Source organism: Cannabis sativa, chromosome 2 (assembly GCF_029168945.1).
Source record: "Cannabis sativa cultivar Pink pepper isolate KNU-18-1 chromosome 2, ASM2916894v1, whole genome shotgun sequence".
Classification (NCBI taxonomy): Eukaryota; Viridiplantae; Streptophyta; class Magnoliopsida; order Rosales; family Cannabaceae; genus Cannabis; species Cannabis sativa.
In genome coordinates, this window is record NC_083602.1 from 69,215,362 (window position 1) to 69,229,664 (window position 14,303).

Genomic DNA, 14,303 nt, shown 5'->3' on the forward strand with positions numbered 1-14,303 from the left:
AGCACCGATTTCGTCCTCGATCTCATATGGTCCTTCCCAATTTTGGTCCAAGTACCCCCACTCCGGGTTCTTGGGTCATTTGGGTAGGAAAACCCTTCTTAGGACCATATCCCCAATAGCGAATTTTACGGTTTTAACCTTGGAGTTAAAATACTTGGTCACCTTCTTTTGATAAGCGGCCATCCGTATTTGAGACTCATCCGGAGTTCTTCGACTTCATCCAAAGCCTCTTGGAGCGATTGCACGATTGGTGGCGGATCATAAGTCGTCCTCTGTGGGATGGGAATAATGTTTCCACCCAGGGACCATTGCTTCTGGCAACCGTACGCCATTGAGAACGGCGAGTGACGGTTGTGGTTACGGGGGTCGTCCGGTAGGCCCACAATACCCTTGGCAATTCTTCGGGTCGGTTATTTTTACGGGCCGGTAGCTTAACTTTTCAAGGTGACCTTTAGGATTTTATTGATTTGCTTCCGCGGCCGTTTGTTTGAGGCGGGCTACGCGGAAAGCTTTTTACCACTCCGTGTTGGTTGCAAAAGTCGATAAATTCCTCGCAATCAAATTGCTTTCCATTGTACGAGACTATTTTGTGAGGCAAGCCGTATCGACACACTATGTTTTTGATAACAAAGTCCAATGCCTTCTTAGCGATTATTGTCTTCATTAGCTCGGCCCTGTCCACTTGGTGAAGTAGTCCTTGCTACTATTGCATACTTTACCCTCCTTTTCCGTAGGTAGAGACCGATGAGATCTATTCCCCGGACCGCGAAGGGCCGGGGGCTGGTCATCAAAGTGATCTCATTTGGAGGGGCTCTCGGTATGTTCGCGTACCTTTGGCACGAGTCACACTTTTGGACATAGTCTATACAATCTTTTTTCATTGTTGGCCAGAAGTACCCTTGCCTCAATATTTTATTTGAGAGGCTGGGTCCTCCCGTATGATCTCCACAGAACCCTTCATGGACCTCGCATGATTTGTCTAGCTTCGGGGTCGAATACACACCTTAAATAAGGCATCTTTGAGTCCTCTCGGTAGAGAATTTGGTCCATCATTACATAACGATGAGCTTGATGCGAATCTTTCGAGACGGTGCCCTCTCTTGGGGAAACTCACGTGGTTATGTACTTTATGATGGGGACCATCCGGTTTGGGTTCTTGCCCAACGCGTTAGTGTGGTCTCTTTTATTTTGATGCTTGGCTGCGCAAGCGTTCCACAGTACTACCCCCGATTCTTCGATTTCTTGTCGAGGCTAATTTAGCCGGGACGGTCCGCATGGCGTTCTTCTCTCGGGGATTCTTTCTATTTTGTAGTTCGTGAACTCGTGGAGCGATTCTCGGACTATTGCTACGTACGCGGCCATCCGTTCGCCGCGAGTTTGGTATTCTCCGAGACACTGGTTTACGACCGAGAGTGTTGTAGACTTCCACTCTCTTGCTCCTACGGCTTTAGCCAATTTTAGCCCTGCTATCGGGGCCTCATATTCGGCTTCATTGTTCGAAAGTTTGTGAAGTTGAATCGGAGTCTTTGTTTGGAGCCGCAATCCGATGGGTGATATCATAGCCACTCCGGCTCTGAAGCCGTTCTCATTAGAAGCTCGTCTACAAATACTCTCCAAGTGGGGATTGGTGGTTCGGTGTATTAGGCATTGTTGCCTCGGCTTCATTGTATTCGGTGATGAAGTACGCAAGGCTTGGCCTTTTATGGAAATCGGGGCACGTAATGTAAGTCGAATTGACTCGGCTCCATCGCCCACTTGAGGAGTCTTCCGGATGCTTCGGGCACGGAGAACTTGCCGAAGCGGATGATTGGTCAAGATTCCGATCGGATGGGCTTAAAAGTATGGTCTCAACTTCCTTGATGCCATCAGGAGGCAGAATACTAATTTTTCAATGACCGGGTACCTTGTCTCGGCCCCTATCATGCGCTTACTAACATAGTACACGGGGTGCTGAATTTTTCTTCCTCCGGACCCGGTGCGGCGGCCCGGCGCGTGCTCGGAGACGGCCAAGTAAAGGAACAAGTCTTCTCCAAGGACGGGTTTTGATAGGACGGGAGGTTTGGCCATGTGGTCTTTTAACCTTTTGAATGCCTCCTCGCATTCATCGACCATTCGAATTTTTGGCATTTCTTCGGTATGTTGAAGAAGGGTATGCACTTGTCAGGTGGATCGTGAGATAAAGCGGCTCGGCGCGGCTACCTTTACGGTCGAAGCTGCCGCACGTCTTTATGTTTCTTGGGGGATGGCATGTCCGGGAGAGCTTGGATTTTCTCCGGGTTTGCTTCGATCCCCACTTTGGTGCGACTATGAGGCCCGGGAATTTTCCCGACTTGACCCCGAAGGTGCATTTTTTCGGATTGAGCTTCATGCGTATCCTCGGACGACTTCGAAGCATTCTTCTAAGTCGCTTGCATGGCTGTTGCATGCTTTGGATTTGACGAGCATGTCGTCAACATATACCTCCATGTTTCGTCCCGGGAGGCTTTTAAACATCCAGGTTAACCATTCTTTGATAGGTTGCTCGGCGTTTTTCGATCAGAAAGGCATGACTAGGTAGCGGTATACCCCCTTATCGGTCACGAAGCTAGTGCACTCACAGTGCAACGTATGCATTTTATTTGGTTCTACCCCATAGGCATCCATGAAAGACGGCAATGGCTTAAATCCGGACGTGGCGTCTACCATGCGAGTCGATCTGGCGGCGGAAAGCGTCCTTTGGGCGAGCTTTGTTTAGATCGTGAAATCTATACAAACCCGCCAAGTCCGTTCGGCTTGGGCACCGGGGCTGGATTGGCCGGCCATTCGGATAGTACACGTCGCGGATCATGCCATTGGACAAGAGTTTGTCCACCTCTTTCTCTAAGGCCTCGGCTTTCACGAGTCGAGCGGGCGTCTCTTTTGCTTTGTACGGGGGGCATGTCGGGTTGACATTGAGTACATGGGTGATGACATGAGGGCTGATGCGGTCATGTCTTCTTGGCGCCATGCAAAGATGTCGATGGCGCCCTTCGGCGTTTTTATTATTTTATCTTTTTCCTCGGATCCGAGCTCTTCCACCTCCGGAGTACTTTGGTGGAGTCGTCGTCGCTGCACACTTTGGTATTTCTTCGACGTCCTCCATTGGTTCCACGACCCTTTCGGACCCTATGCGAGGATCCAACTCATCCTCTTCTGCCTTCTCTATCTCGGGGGCCCCGGACCATGAGTGCGGTAAGTGGGTGGCAACATTGTAACATTGCACGGCCTACTCCCCGATTTCCCCTCATAGTTCCGAGCTCGGCTTCACAGGGTAGGGAATTTCGAGCATAGATGTCGGATTGAAGTAATCGCACCAAAGTCGACGAGGCGGCGGTCGGCCTAGGATCGCGTTGTAGGCTGTTGGACAGTCTACCACCACGAAGGTGCAATACTTAAATGTGCTTTGGGGGGTATCGGGCACGGGAGTAGCGGGAGCGACTTTTCCCATCGGGATTAGCGTCGTCCGTTAAACCACATGTTGTGATCCAGCAGGCGAGAGGTCCGGTCGGTCAAACCTATCGCGGTGAAGGCTTCTTTGAAGAGCAAGTTCACGGAACTCCCATTGTCAATCGGGACCACAGCCACCACATTATTTGCGATGGGGGTCTCTATGACGGCCCGACGGGTCGTGGTGAGGAAAACGCACGCGTCTTGGCGTCTTCTTCGTGAACGTTATGGGGTGGTCCATTAGCGAGGCCTTTAGTAGCGGGAGTTGAGTAACCTCCCACACCTCCTTGTGTCTTGCGGCCTCGGCATATCTTTTTCGCTCCTTGCGAGTGTTTCCTCCGATATGGGGACCTCGGAGATCATGGCTACCGTCCATTAGGCGGGGCGGTAGCCGGGCATATGCTTTGGGTGTCACTGCGGGGCAGTGGAGGCAATGACTCTGCTGTACCCCACAGCGTTCCGGAGGCATACCCCGGCCACATACTGGATTAAGGTGGGGCAACCTATTTTTGATCCAGCTCATAGAGGTGGCCCAAGCGGATCAGATTTTCAATCTCGTCTTTGAGATTCTTACACTCATTGGTGCTATGACCAATGTCGTTGTGGTACTCGCATCTTTTACTCGGATCTCTCCGGGAGCTATCTTTGTACAACGGCTGGGGTCTCCGGTAGTGCGTATTTTGCCTAGTGGTAAAATATACACGTTCTGAGAGTGCGTGAGCTCTGTGCGAGTATATTGGGGTGTGTACCCCTTCTTTTGGCGCTTCTCTCTGTTCGGGTGCGCCCTTGGAGGACCTTTTGCTCCTCGACCCACAGGTAGGGCTGTTAAGCTAGCGATCGGGGCGGCTTGTGAAGGAGTTCGTCCGTTCACCCGGACGGGTTGCGCGTAATGGGAAGATGCGGTGCCAAAGCTTGGCCACGGCTATATCCGGGAGTAGCGGAGAAGCGTATGCCACTTACTTGTGGAGTTGCGGTCGGGACGATGCCGAGGCGACACTCCTGGCATGTATCACCTGCTATCCCGGTGGGATAGTAGCCTCCGTAAGCCACGATGCGGGCTTCTTCGAGGTTAATATATTTTTGGACTCTCTTGGAAGTCACGAAGGCTAAGCCGCCTTCTTGCTTGCAAGCTCGTTCCGAAAGGAGTCCCGGTGCGGATTCTGCTTGGAGAAGCGCAAGGCATTGTCCTTCGTCGACCTTCTTGGTCTTCGAGGCTTCCTCTCGGAACCTCTTGATGTAATTCTTCAAAGTCTCGGTGGGCAGTTGTTTGATGTTGGTCAAGGCACTAACCTCCAAGTTAACCTTCCTGGCGGCGACAAATTGTCTCCGGAAGTTGGTTTGGAGTTTGTTCCGGCAACCCACTTGATCACTGGTTCCATTTTTGAACCATTCTTCGCTGATCCGCTCGAGTGAGGGGGAAGCACAAGCACTTGGCGTCATTGCCGACCCGCATGGCTTGTCATGACACGGTTGAACCGTGACAAGTGATCAACGGGGTCGGAGTTCCCGGTATATGCCGCCATTTCGGGCATCTTGAAGTTTTTAGGGAGTTCCGCCTCCGGGATATGCTTGGCACAAGGCTCCCGTCCTCATCCAGAAGTCGGAGTCGTCTCCCTTCTGCCTCGGGAGACTCGAGCAATATCTTTTCGAAGTATGGCAAGTTCCGCCATAATTCCTTCGTTTACGATTGCGAGGAGACTACGGGCACTGTATCTTTTTTGGTCAAGGTGATCCGGAGGTCACCTTGATTCCCGATTGATTTGATTTCTCGGATCAATGGGAGGACATCTCTGTCCTCTTCTTCCTCTACCCCACAGTTCTGGTGCACGGAAACGCTTTTCGGTCCCCTGGATCTGAGGGCCAAGACTCCCTCTTTGGGGCTTGCCCCTCTGCGGACCTTTCCCTTTAGGGAAATCTGAGCGGACCCTTCGCGGATCCTGCACCTTTTTCTTTCGCCCAGGGGTTGAAGTAGAGTTTTTTGTTTGGTTTTCCTCAGCAGGGTGCCTTATAGGGCTAGGTTCCCTAGGGTCTTTCTTTGGGAATTAGGCGAAGACGTCGGCAGCTCCCCGTCGAGCCCGGCGGCCATCGCCTTGGGATGCACGTGAATACCAGCTGCCTCCATGGCTTTCTGCATGGCTAGCATCACTTCCTGCATTTTTTGATTTTGCGCTTTCTGAGCTTCGATCTCAGCTTCATGATCGATAGCTTTTTGTCTAAGGAGCACAAACTCCGAGTAGCTTCCTCCGTCATAGGCATACTCGTCGAGGTTTTCCTCGTAGTTCTCGTCGGGAACTATCTCTTCTTCTTCTTCCTCGGACTCCTCTGCTGCTCTTGAGGCTACATCTTCCTCATTGGGATCTTAAGCGTCTTCTAGAGGGCGAGGATGACGTGTACTTCTTGTCTCCACCATTGTTGTGAAGTCAAATGCTTGTTATGTAGCAGCTTTCCTCAGCTCTCAATGAAAGCACCAAAATGTTGACTGAGATTTTCGGCAACTATTAAAATATGATTATAATAAAGAGCTGTAAGAAAGTGAGATGAAGATTTTTACGTGGTTGGGGCGTTAATGAGCCTTAGTCCACGAGTCTCTGTTATTAATGGATGTATTTAATACAGATTCCACACTTGAGAGAATGTCTTTCTCTTAAATACAGAGAATGTTCTTGGTGAGTATTTTCTCTTTTTTGCTCTTTTGCAAACCAAGACCCTCGACCCCATTAAATGAGCTTTGAGGGGGTATTTATAGTGTTTTGGTGGGGTAATCCCTAGAATTGTTCTTACACATGTATCTGTAAGTATCCATAAAGTTGGGCATTTCCAATGAATATACCATGGGTGATGCATGGTCAAATCCCTAGGTCTTTGTAGGGTTTTATGAAGAATGTCCTTTTTGCCTTGTGATTGACGTGACTCTTCGCGAGTAGCGAGTCGCTAGACTTAAATGATCATTACTGTAGCGCTGCTGTTTGGGGGTTGTGCCGTCAGACTTTATTGCGTGTTACAGTCCCAACACGCTTCCTCCCATGCAGCATTAAATGCGACTTGATTGCTCGGGAGAGACCTGACGTATCCCGGAGAGCCTTCACGCTATACTAGCTTCCCGGAGTACCTTGTACTCCGGGTGCCTCCTCCGGGACCCATGCTAACAGCACTTCCTTGTGGTGCACAAAGACTTAGCAAATGTTTACAAGTTATCTGATCCACGTGTCCCCTCTCGACTGGTCCACGTATTTTGGGCGAATTCTGGAGCAACATTATCCATAAGTGAATCTATACTAATTTTTTTTTTTTTTTATAATTTTTCTTTTTTAATATATAATACTAGCGAACGACTACTTAAATATTTATTTTTCATCTTGTTGCGAAATGTAGTTTTTAGTATATTCATAGCTGAAAAAGATTATTTTATAGCAGTTATAAAAGTGTAGTTATAAGAGTTATCACTTTATACACAATTAAAAAAATTTAAAGTGGTACCTCAAAAAAAAATGCTATGTCTTACTAAGCAAATTAATATATATTATTAAAGAAGAAATAAATAGAAAAGGGTATGTCTTGCTAAGCAAATCAATATTATTAAAGAAGAAATAAATACTTTAAAGAAAAAAAAAAGAAACAAATAAATTTTTTATATAAAATAAATAAATAAAGTAAATACATATAAATTGAAAGAAGTTAATATTTATAAATTTTAGTTTGACTTTTTCAAAAGAATTTTATACAATAATTACCAAAAAAAATTGAGTTTACATATATAAACCTAAGCATATATATTATATATTCTAGGGGGCCATGGCCCCTAGAACGTACGTCCGACCCTACAGGTTGTGTTATTTTTCTAAGATTATTTGTATTTTTCAAGTTAACACCACATGTTAATGTCTAATAACTTTTCATATTAAAATAGTGTTGTTATCTAATTGTTTGCTCGTTGTTATTTAGTTGTTTGATTACGTAAAAAAATTAAATGAATATATGTTTACTTTTTTATAGGTATATTTTTTTTTAAGTTAATGCACTAGTATCTTGCAGTTGCTTTTACTTTTCTTTAAAGATTATTTATCAGTTGTTTTTGAATTTTTTTTGAGTTGATGCAATGTGTTGTTTACTAATTAATTTACGTATTAATATGAAGTTGTTATCTAATTATTTTATTTCTTCATATTTAATTGTTCAATTAAGAGAAAAATAATTTATGTTTTAGTTTTTTATGGTTCATACTTTTTGTTGTTTGTTAATTTCTTTCATATTTTCTACACTATTAGTTGATGTACAATTGATTTAAGATTATTGTTCTGTTATTTTTCTAAGATTATTTGTGTTTTTCAGTTAACACCATAGATTGATGTCTAATAACTTTTCATATTAAAATAGGGTTGTTATCTAATTGTTTGCTCGTTGTTATTTAGTTGTTTAACTACGTAAAAAAAAAATAAATGAATATATGTTTACTTTTTATGGGTATATATGTTTCTTAAGTTAATGAACTAGTATTTTGTAGTTACTTTTACTTTTTTTTTTAAGATTATTTATCAGTTATTTTTGAATTTGTTTTGAGTTAATGCGATGTGTTGTTAACTAATTAATTTATGTATTAATATGAAGTTGAATCTAGTTATTTTATTTCTTCATATTTAATTGTTCAATCAAGAGAAAAATAGTTTATGTTTTAGTTTTTCATGTTTCATACTTTTTGTTGTTTGTTGGTTTCTTTCATATTTTCTACACTATTAGTTGATGTACAATTAATTTTCATATTAAAATAGAATTGTTATTGTGTTGTTTATTCGTTGTTATTAGGTTGTTTAACAAAGAGAAAAATGAGTATATATTTATTTTTTTAATGTGTAGACATATTATTAAGTTGGTTTACAAGTGTTATGTAGTTATTTTTAAATTTATTTTATAGATTATCTGTGTATTTTTTTCTTGGATTTGATGTAATTTATGAAGTTGTTTTCAAGCCTATTTAACTTGCATATTTTAATAAGTTATTATACAGTTATTTATTTGTTGTTATTTAGTTATTCAACCAAATAAAAATGAATATATATACATGTTTATTTTAATTTATACATTAGTGGTGTTTTTTATTTTTTTTTAGAGTTGTTTTCATGCCTATGTAATTTGCATATTGTAGTGGAGTTTATTATGCAGTTGTTCTTTCGTTGTTATTTAGTTGTTTAACTAAGAGAAATAAATGTATATATACATGTTTTTTTATTTTATTTTTTAAGTTGACGTAAGTGTTGATGCTCAATTAATTTTTATATTAAAATAGAATTGTTATCGTATTGTTTATTCGTTGCTATTAAGTTTTTTCAGTATTGTATTTTTTGAAGTTTTTATCTTATAAATTTATTTTTATTTGCATAATATGATAAACTTTAATTGATTTATATGTTATGGTTAAGTTGTTTTATAGTTGTTTTTGTGTTTTTGTTTAGTTGTTTTGCGCCGAGAAAAGTTCTATATGTTAAAATCCACTTTGTTCGAATTTGCCACGTGGCAACTACTGCTGCGTTCTGACGCTACAGTTTGTGATCGTCAGGCAATTCTGACTGCTTTGTCCCTCACTCGCGTGTGAGTCGCACTCGCCCACATAGCCACATGTGTGTCAAATTTCTCCTTGCGCATCTGGGATAATTTTTCTACCGTATTTTTGTAAATAATAAACTTTGAAAATAGTATATTTGAAATTAATAAACAATATAAATGTTTATTTTTGCTTGTAGTAGTATAAATGTTTGTTTTAAGTAATATTAACCCAAAATAGAAAAAACCCTAAAAATAAATTCGATTTGCTATATTTAAGGGTGGCAAAACGTGTCATCGTGTCGTGTTCGTGTCATATTTTATGTGACCCACTTTATATTTCGTGTCATGCGTGTCAACCCGTGTTTTTACTCGTGTCTAATTATCACAACCCTAACCCGACCTGTAAAAAATCGTGTTGTGTTCGTGTCGACCCACTGTGACCCGTTTTGCTATTATTAAAGCTGGAATTGTTGAGAAAATAATAAATTTAAGCTCCATTAAAAAACTTATATACATTTATGTATATATAGTTTGTTATATATATAATAAAAATTAAAAAAATTAAAATATTTTAATTTCATGTTAAAGAAAATTAAATTTATTTTTTTTTTAACTTAACATTGAATCGCTAAATATCTATTTTTATTTAATTATATTATTATTAATTTTTTATTTTATTATATTTAAAAAAATCGTGTCAAACGTGTCACATTCGTATTAAGCGGGTCGTGTCGTGTTTGACCCGTTTTTATTTCGTGTCATGTTTGACCCGTTTTTATTTCGTGTCAAGTCGTGTCGATCTGTTTTCGACCCGCATCTAATTTTCTAACTCGTAAAATTCGTGTCGTGTTTGTGTGCCGTGTTGAAACCCGTTTTGCCACCCCTAGCTATATTATCCCCAAAACTATAAATATAATATTATTTTTATAAAGATAATTTAGTATCTTCATTTGTATGCTATATGTACACAAGATTTTTCCCCTCAATTTGCGAGTCCCACACTACATTTTTCTTCACTTTTCTCTTCTCTCCATTTTTCTTACAGCTCAAACTTATTTCTTCTTTTCACTCTCTCCTCAAACAATAATTTTTATTGTTTCCTAAAAAATATAACATTCAAGAACTAGAAAAAAAGGTAGGAATATAAAAGAGAAATATTCAGTTTGATGGTTCATCTGAAATTAGTTGATTATCCTTATCCTGTGCTTATTATTTTAGGAGGCACCATTGATAATTATCCCATATTTCTAAATTATACATGAGTTTATCTTTTATTTTGCTAGGAGTAAAAGTAGCAGTAAAATTTTCAAATATCCAATGCAATGCCTTGATAGTTATTGGACTTGAAAAACGCATTGTACAATAGAATAGGCTTTACATAAATAAAAACAAAAGAAAACACTGAGAATTTCTTCCAATAATACTTGAAAACAAGCTCCAGATTTCTGGAATTCGATATTAAGCATATACAAGCAAAGTAAATCAGCCAAAGTTTGTTTAGATACATCCCAATCTTATAAATAAGTGATTGAAAAATTGTTATCCATTTCAAATTTTCCCGTTATATTTACATTGTAGATCAGTTCCCTAGAAGATATTTGAAAAGATAAAACAAAGAACATAGTATTAACAGAAATAAAAGACCGTATGTATATACCAATCATTGCTTAGAAAGTTTGTTCGGGTTTCAGAAAATTATAATATTCAAGCTGATTCATCTCTCCACCATTTGCTGGGTTGAATTCGCATCGGTAGAAGCTGCAAAATTCCACCCATTTCTTCATTTTATTACAAAACTTACAACACAACAAGTTTATAAATATAAATAAATAAATGGATCGTGATCACAGATAGGCGATATCATAACAAAATCTCTTATACGCACATAATTAGAATAACCAGTTCCAGAGTTTACTCTATCTCTTTTTGATCTCTATACAACTTGAAGTCTCACATAAAAAAAATATATTTGAAAATAAAAAACCTGCTCTATCCTCTACTACAAGGTCCATAAACATCCCCATAAAGATGCCAATCACATAAGGATATGTGAAAAGTTTCTATAGCAGCGATATCTAATTAGAACTGAAAAAATCCTTGTGAAAACTGAAATCTATTAAGGAATCTGTTCAATCCTCTATTCAATTCATATTCCCCATATCCCAACTCTAGAATTCATATATATAACCTAAATGCGGAAAAATGAAGTAGTTTATGTTCAAGATAATAGATACTTCAATTCAACTTATGAAACCCAAAGCTATGTTTTGCCACTAGTTTCAAATTTAATATGTTATCTACCCAAAGCATCCAACTTACAAGTCTTCAATTATTTAGTTTGCTTTTACTTTTCTTATAAAAATACATTTTAATTTTGTTTTACCTTCCGTCCATGCCAAGAATCACAACTACGTTCTTCTGATGCCCAAAGGCAACTATGTGCTGCAAACCTTCTTGCAGATGAAATTGTGCCACTGACCACTCTGAGCTGAAATATTTTGGCAACACACCTGCAAACCATAATAAAATATAGAGAAGTTAAACAAATAAAGTATAATGGCTCTTCGGAACTAACACATTTGACCATACCCAACACTATGGCATAATACAAAAGAGTTCATTAGTAACTAAATAATACTCCTTCCATTTCAAGCAAACTATTATCACACCGCAAAATGTAATACCTTTCATGAAGGAAAGAGACGGAATGGCTGATGGGTTAGAAAGACTGGAGTCCGGCGTAGTACGCGATAAATCATTTGCTAAAAGTCCCGAATCAACCTTCAGACTGAACACATGAACAGTTCCTTTGTCACTTGAGACAGCTAACCACTGGGCAGTAGATGAGAAAGCAAGACTATATATCTCTGCTCGATCTGCACCTCTCCTTACCTGGCATCAAACACCAAAACATTAGAGTTTTCAATCACATATTTAAGCTCCACCAAACTTAAATACCAATATTTCCCATCTCTTACGCCCAATCACATCCAACAAATTATTTAACAAATATCAATTCACAGTGCCATCTTTTCACAAACTTTAAGTCTAACATACTATTACTAACCAGTAAATATAAATGAATAAAATCATACAGACCCTACTCTACTCCAATTTATAAATATAAATATACCCTTTATGAAAGAACACACAAATGAATAAATTAGCTAACAACAGAAGAAAAAGAAAAATCAAATTATACCTCTTGGAGCAAAGAACCATCCAATGTATTGTAAATTCTAACCAGAGTTCCTTTACTACTAGCCGTAGCGAGCAGCCGGCCATCCTGGGTAAGAGAGAAGCAGGCAATTCTCGAATCGTGAGCCATTATAAACTTGGTTCGCTTCGAACCATAATGCTCGACTCGAACCTGACCCTTCTGGAGCCCAGGGCACACAAGTACCACAGGACTAGAGACGTGCGAGACCTCACAGAGTCCTTTAGGGTTCGCAATAGTCTCAATTTGATGCAAAAGCTTCAGGTCCGCAAAATTGTAGACGAAGATCTTCTGAACCAAAACAACTACAATTCGATCACGCCTGAGTCGGACCCCCTTGACCTCAGACCGAAACGATAGCTCGCCGATGCAACGGGACTGATGGTCGTCCCAGATCATGACCTTGTTTATCGGGTACTGCGGGCAAGCTCCACCACCAACGAGGGCAAGTATGTTGCAGCGGAACAGCATCTGTACCAATCCAATCCCACCACGCATCCCAAAGTCCCGACGGAAGATCTCACGGAAGGGATCGCAGTTATAGATACGGAACCCCATGTCGGTGCCCACGGCGAAGCAGCCATAGTCCTGGTTGAAGGAAAGGTGGAGGAGGGTCGGGGTCTGGGTAGGAGTAGAAATCAGATTTTGGTTAGGGTTTTGCGGCTCATCGAAGGCGGAGATGGAATAGGCGGGGTCGGTTTCAGACTCGGATTCTGGCAGAAGTAGGTTTTGGGGAACGGAAGAGGAGGAGGAGGTAGGTTGGAGAGTCTGTGCCATTGGAGGCAAGAAGAGAGAAAATCTTGAAGAGGTTCAGAAGAGCAATTGAGAAGAAGGAAGAAGAAAAGAAGAAGAAGAAGATAGGTAGTTAGGGACATGGAAGAGGATATAGTAGTATTAAAGAAAGGTTTTAACGTGGTTGATGATGGTACTAAAACGGTGACGTTAGCTCACGGGACCCTTCTTTTTATTTATTTATTTATTTATTTTTGGGTAAAAAATATTTATGAAACAAAAAACAAAATTCTTTTTTTCTTGAAAGGTAAATGAAAATTTCATATTACTCATAATCATAGGAATGGTAATGGTACAGATCCGGGACAGTTTTTAAAAGGAAATTTGAAAAATTATATTTTAAAAACTCTAATATTTTATGCTTATATCAATACATTTCAAAATAAAAAATATATGACACTTTTATCACAAACCCAAGAATAACCTTCTCATAACAATACCTCAACTCTCTCTCTTCCTCTATCTCTCTAGCGTCTCTCTCAACCGAACCCTCACCATTCTCTCTGCCCACTTCGCACGAAACGAACCCCCCACCGCCCACCACAAGTCGAGCCCCACTTCCGACCGAGACCAGTCTGACAGAGACCCACAGCCGCACCACTCCGACCGAGATGCCGACGGAGACCCAAAGCCGCAAAAATTTCAATTTTTTTAGGTTTTAAGGTCGGGTCCGATGGGCCCATCGGACGGGGCATCAGACACCATCGGACAGGGCATCGGGCCCCATCGGACGGGGCTCCGGCCCATCGGAGCCGACCTTAAAACCCAAAAAAATTTGTATCGGGCCCATCGGACCCGACTTCAAAACACCAAAAAATGCCCCATCGGACGAGCATCGGGCGGGCATCGGGCCCCATCAGACCCGACCCCTTAAAAGCCCAGTAAAATTGAAAAAGAAAAGCCCAAAAAAATTTCAGAGGGGGCGGTTGGGTCGTACGCGGTGGTGAGGGGGTGACGACCTGGGTCGTACGCGGTTGTGGGTCTCCGTCGGACTGGTCTCGGTCGGAAGTGGGGCTCGACTCGTGGTGGGCGGTGGGGGGTTCGGTTCATGCGAAGTGGGCAGAGAGAATGGTGAGGGTTCGGTTGAGAGAGAAGCTAGAGAGATAGAGGAAGAGAGAGAGTTAAGGTGTTGTTATGTGAGGATTATTCTTGGGTTTTTGATAAAAGTGTCATATATATATTTTTAAATGTATTAGTTTAAGCATAAAATATTAGGGTTTTTAATGTATAGATTTTTAAATTTCCCGTTTTTAAATTACTATCGTCATCCCATAGGTTAATTATATAATCA

The 14,303-nt window shown here is 41.0% G+C and overlaps 1 protein-coding gene across 1 annotated transcript; it reads right to left on the reverse strand.

The window, feature by feature from the left end:
- Window positions 1-10,411: 10,411 nt before the first annotated feature.
- LOC115719509 (autophagy-related protein 18a) lies at window positions 10,412-13,291 on the reverse strand. The gene is made up of 4 exons (XM_030648584.2): window positions 12,206-13,291; window positions 11,688-11,895; window positions 11,387-11,513; window positions 10,412-10,761 (listed from the first exon to the last, which is right to left on the reverse strand). Exons 1-4 carry the CDS (start codon window positions 12,995-12,997, stop codon window positions 10,671-10,673), a joined length of 1,218 nt encoding a protein of 405 aa, XP_030504444.2. The 5' UTR covers window positions 12,998-13,291; the 3' UTR covers window positions 10,412-10,670.
- Between the last annotated feature and the right edge of the window lie 1,012 nt (window positions 13,292-14,303).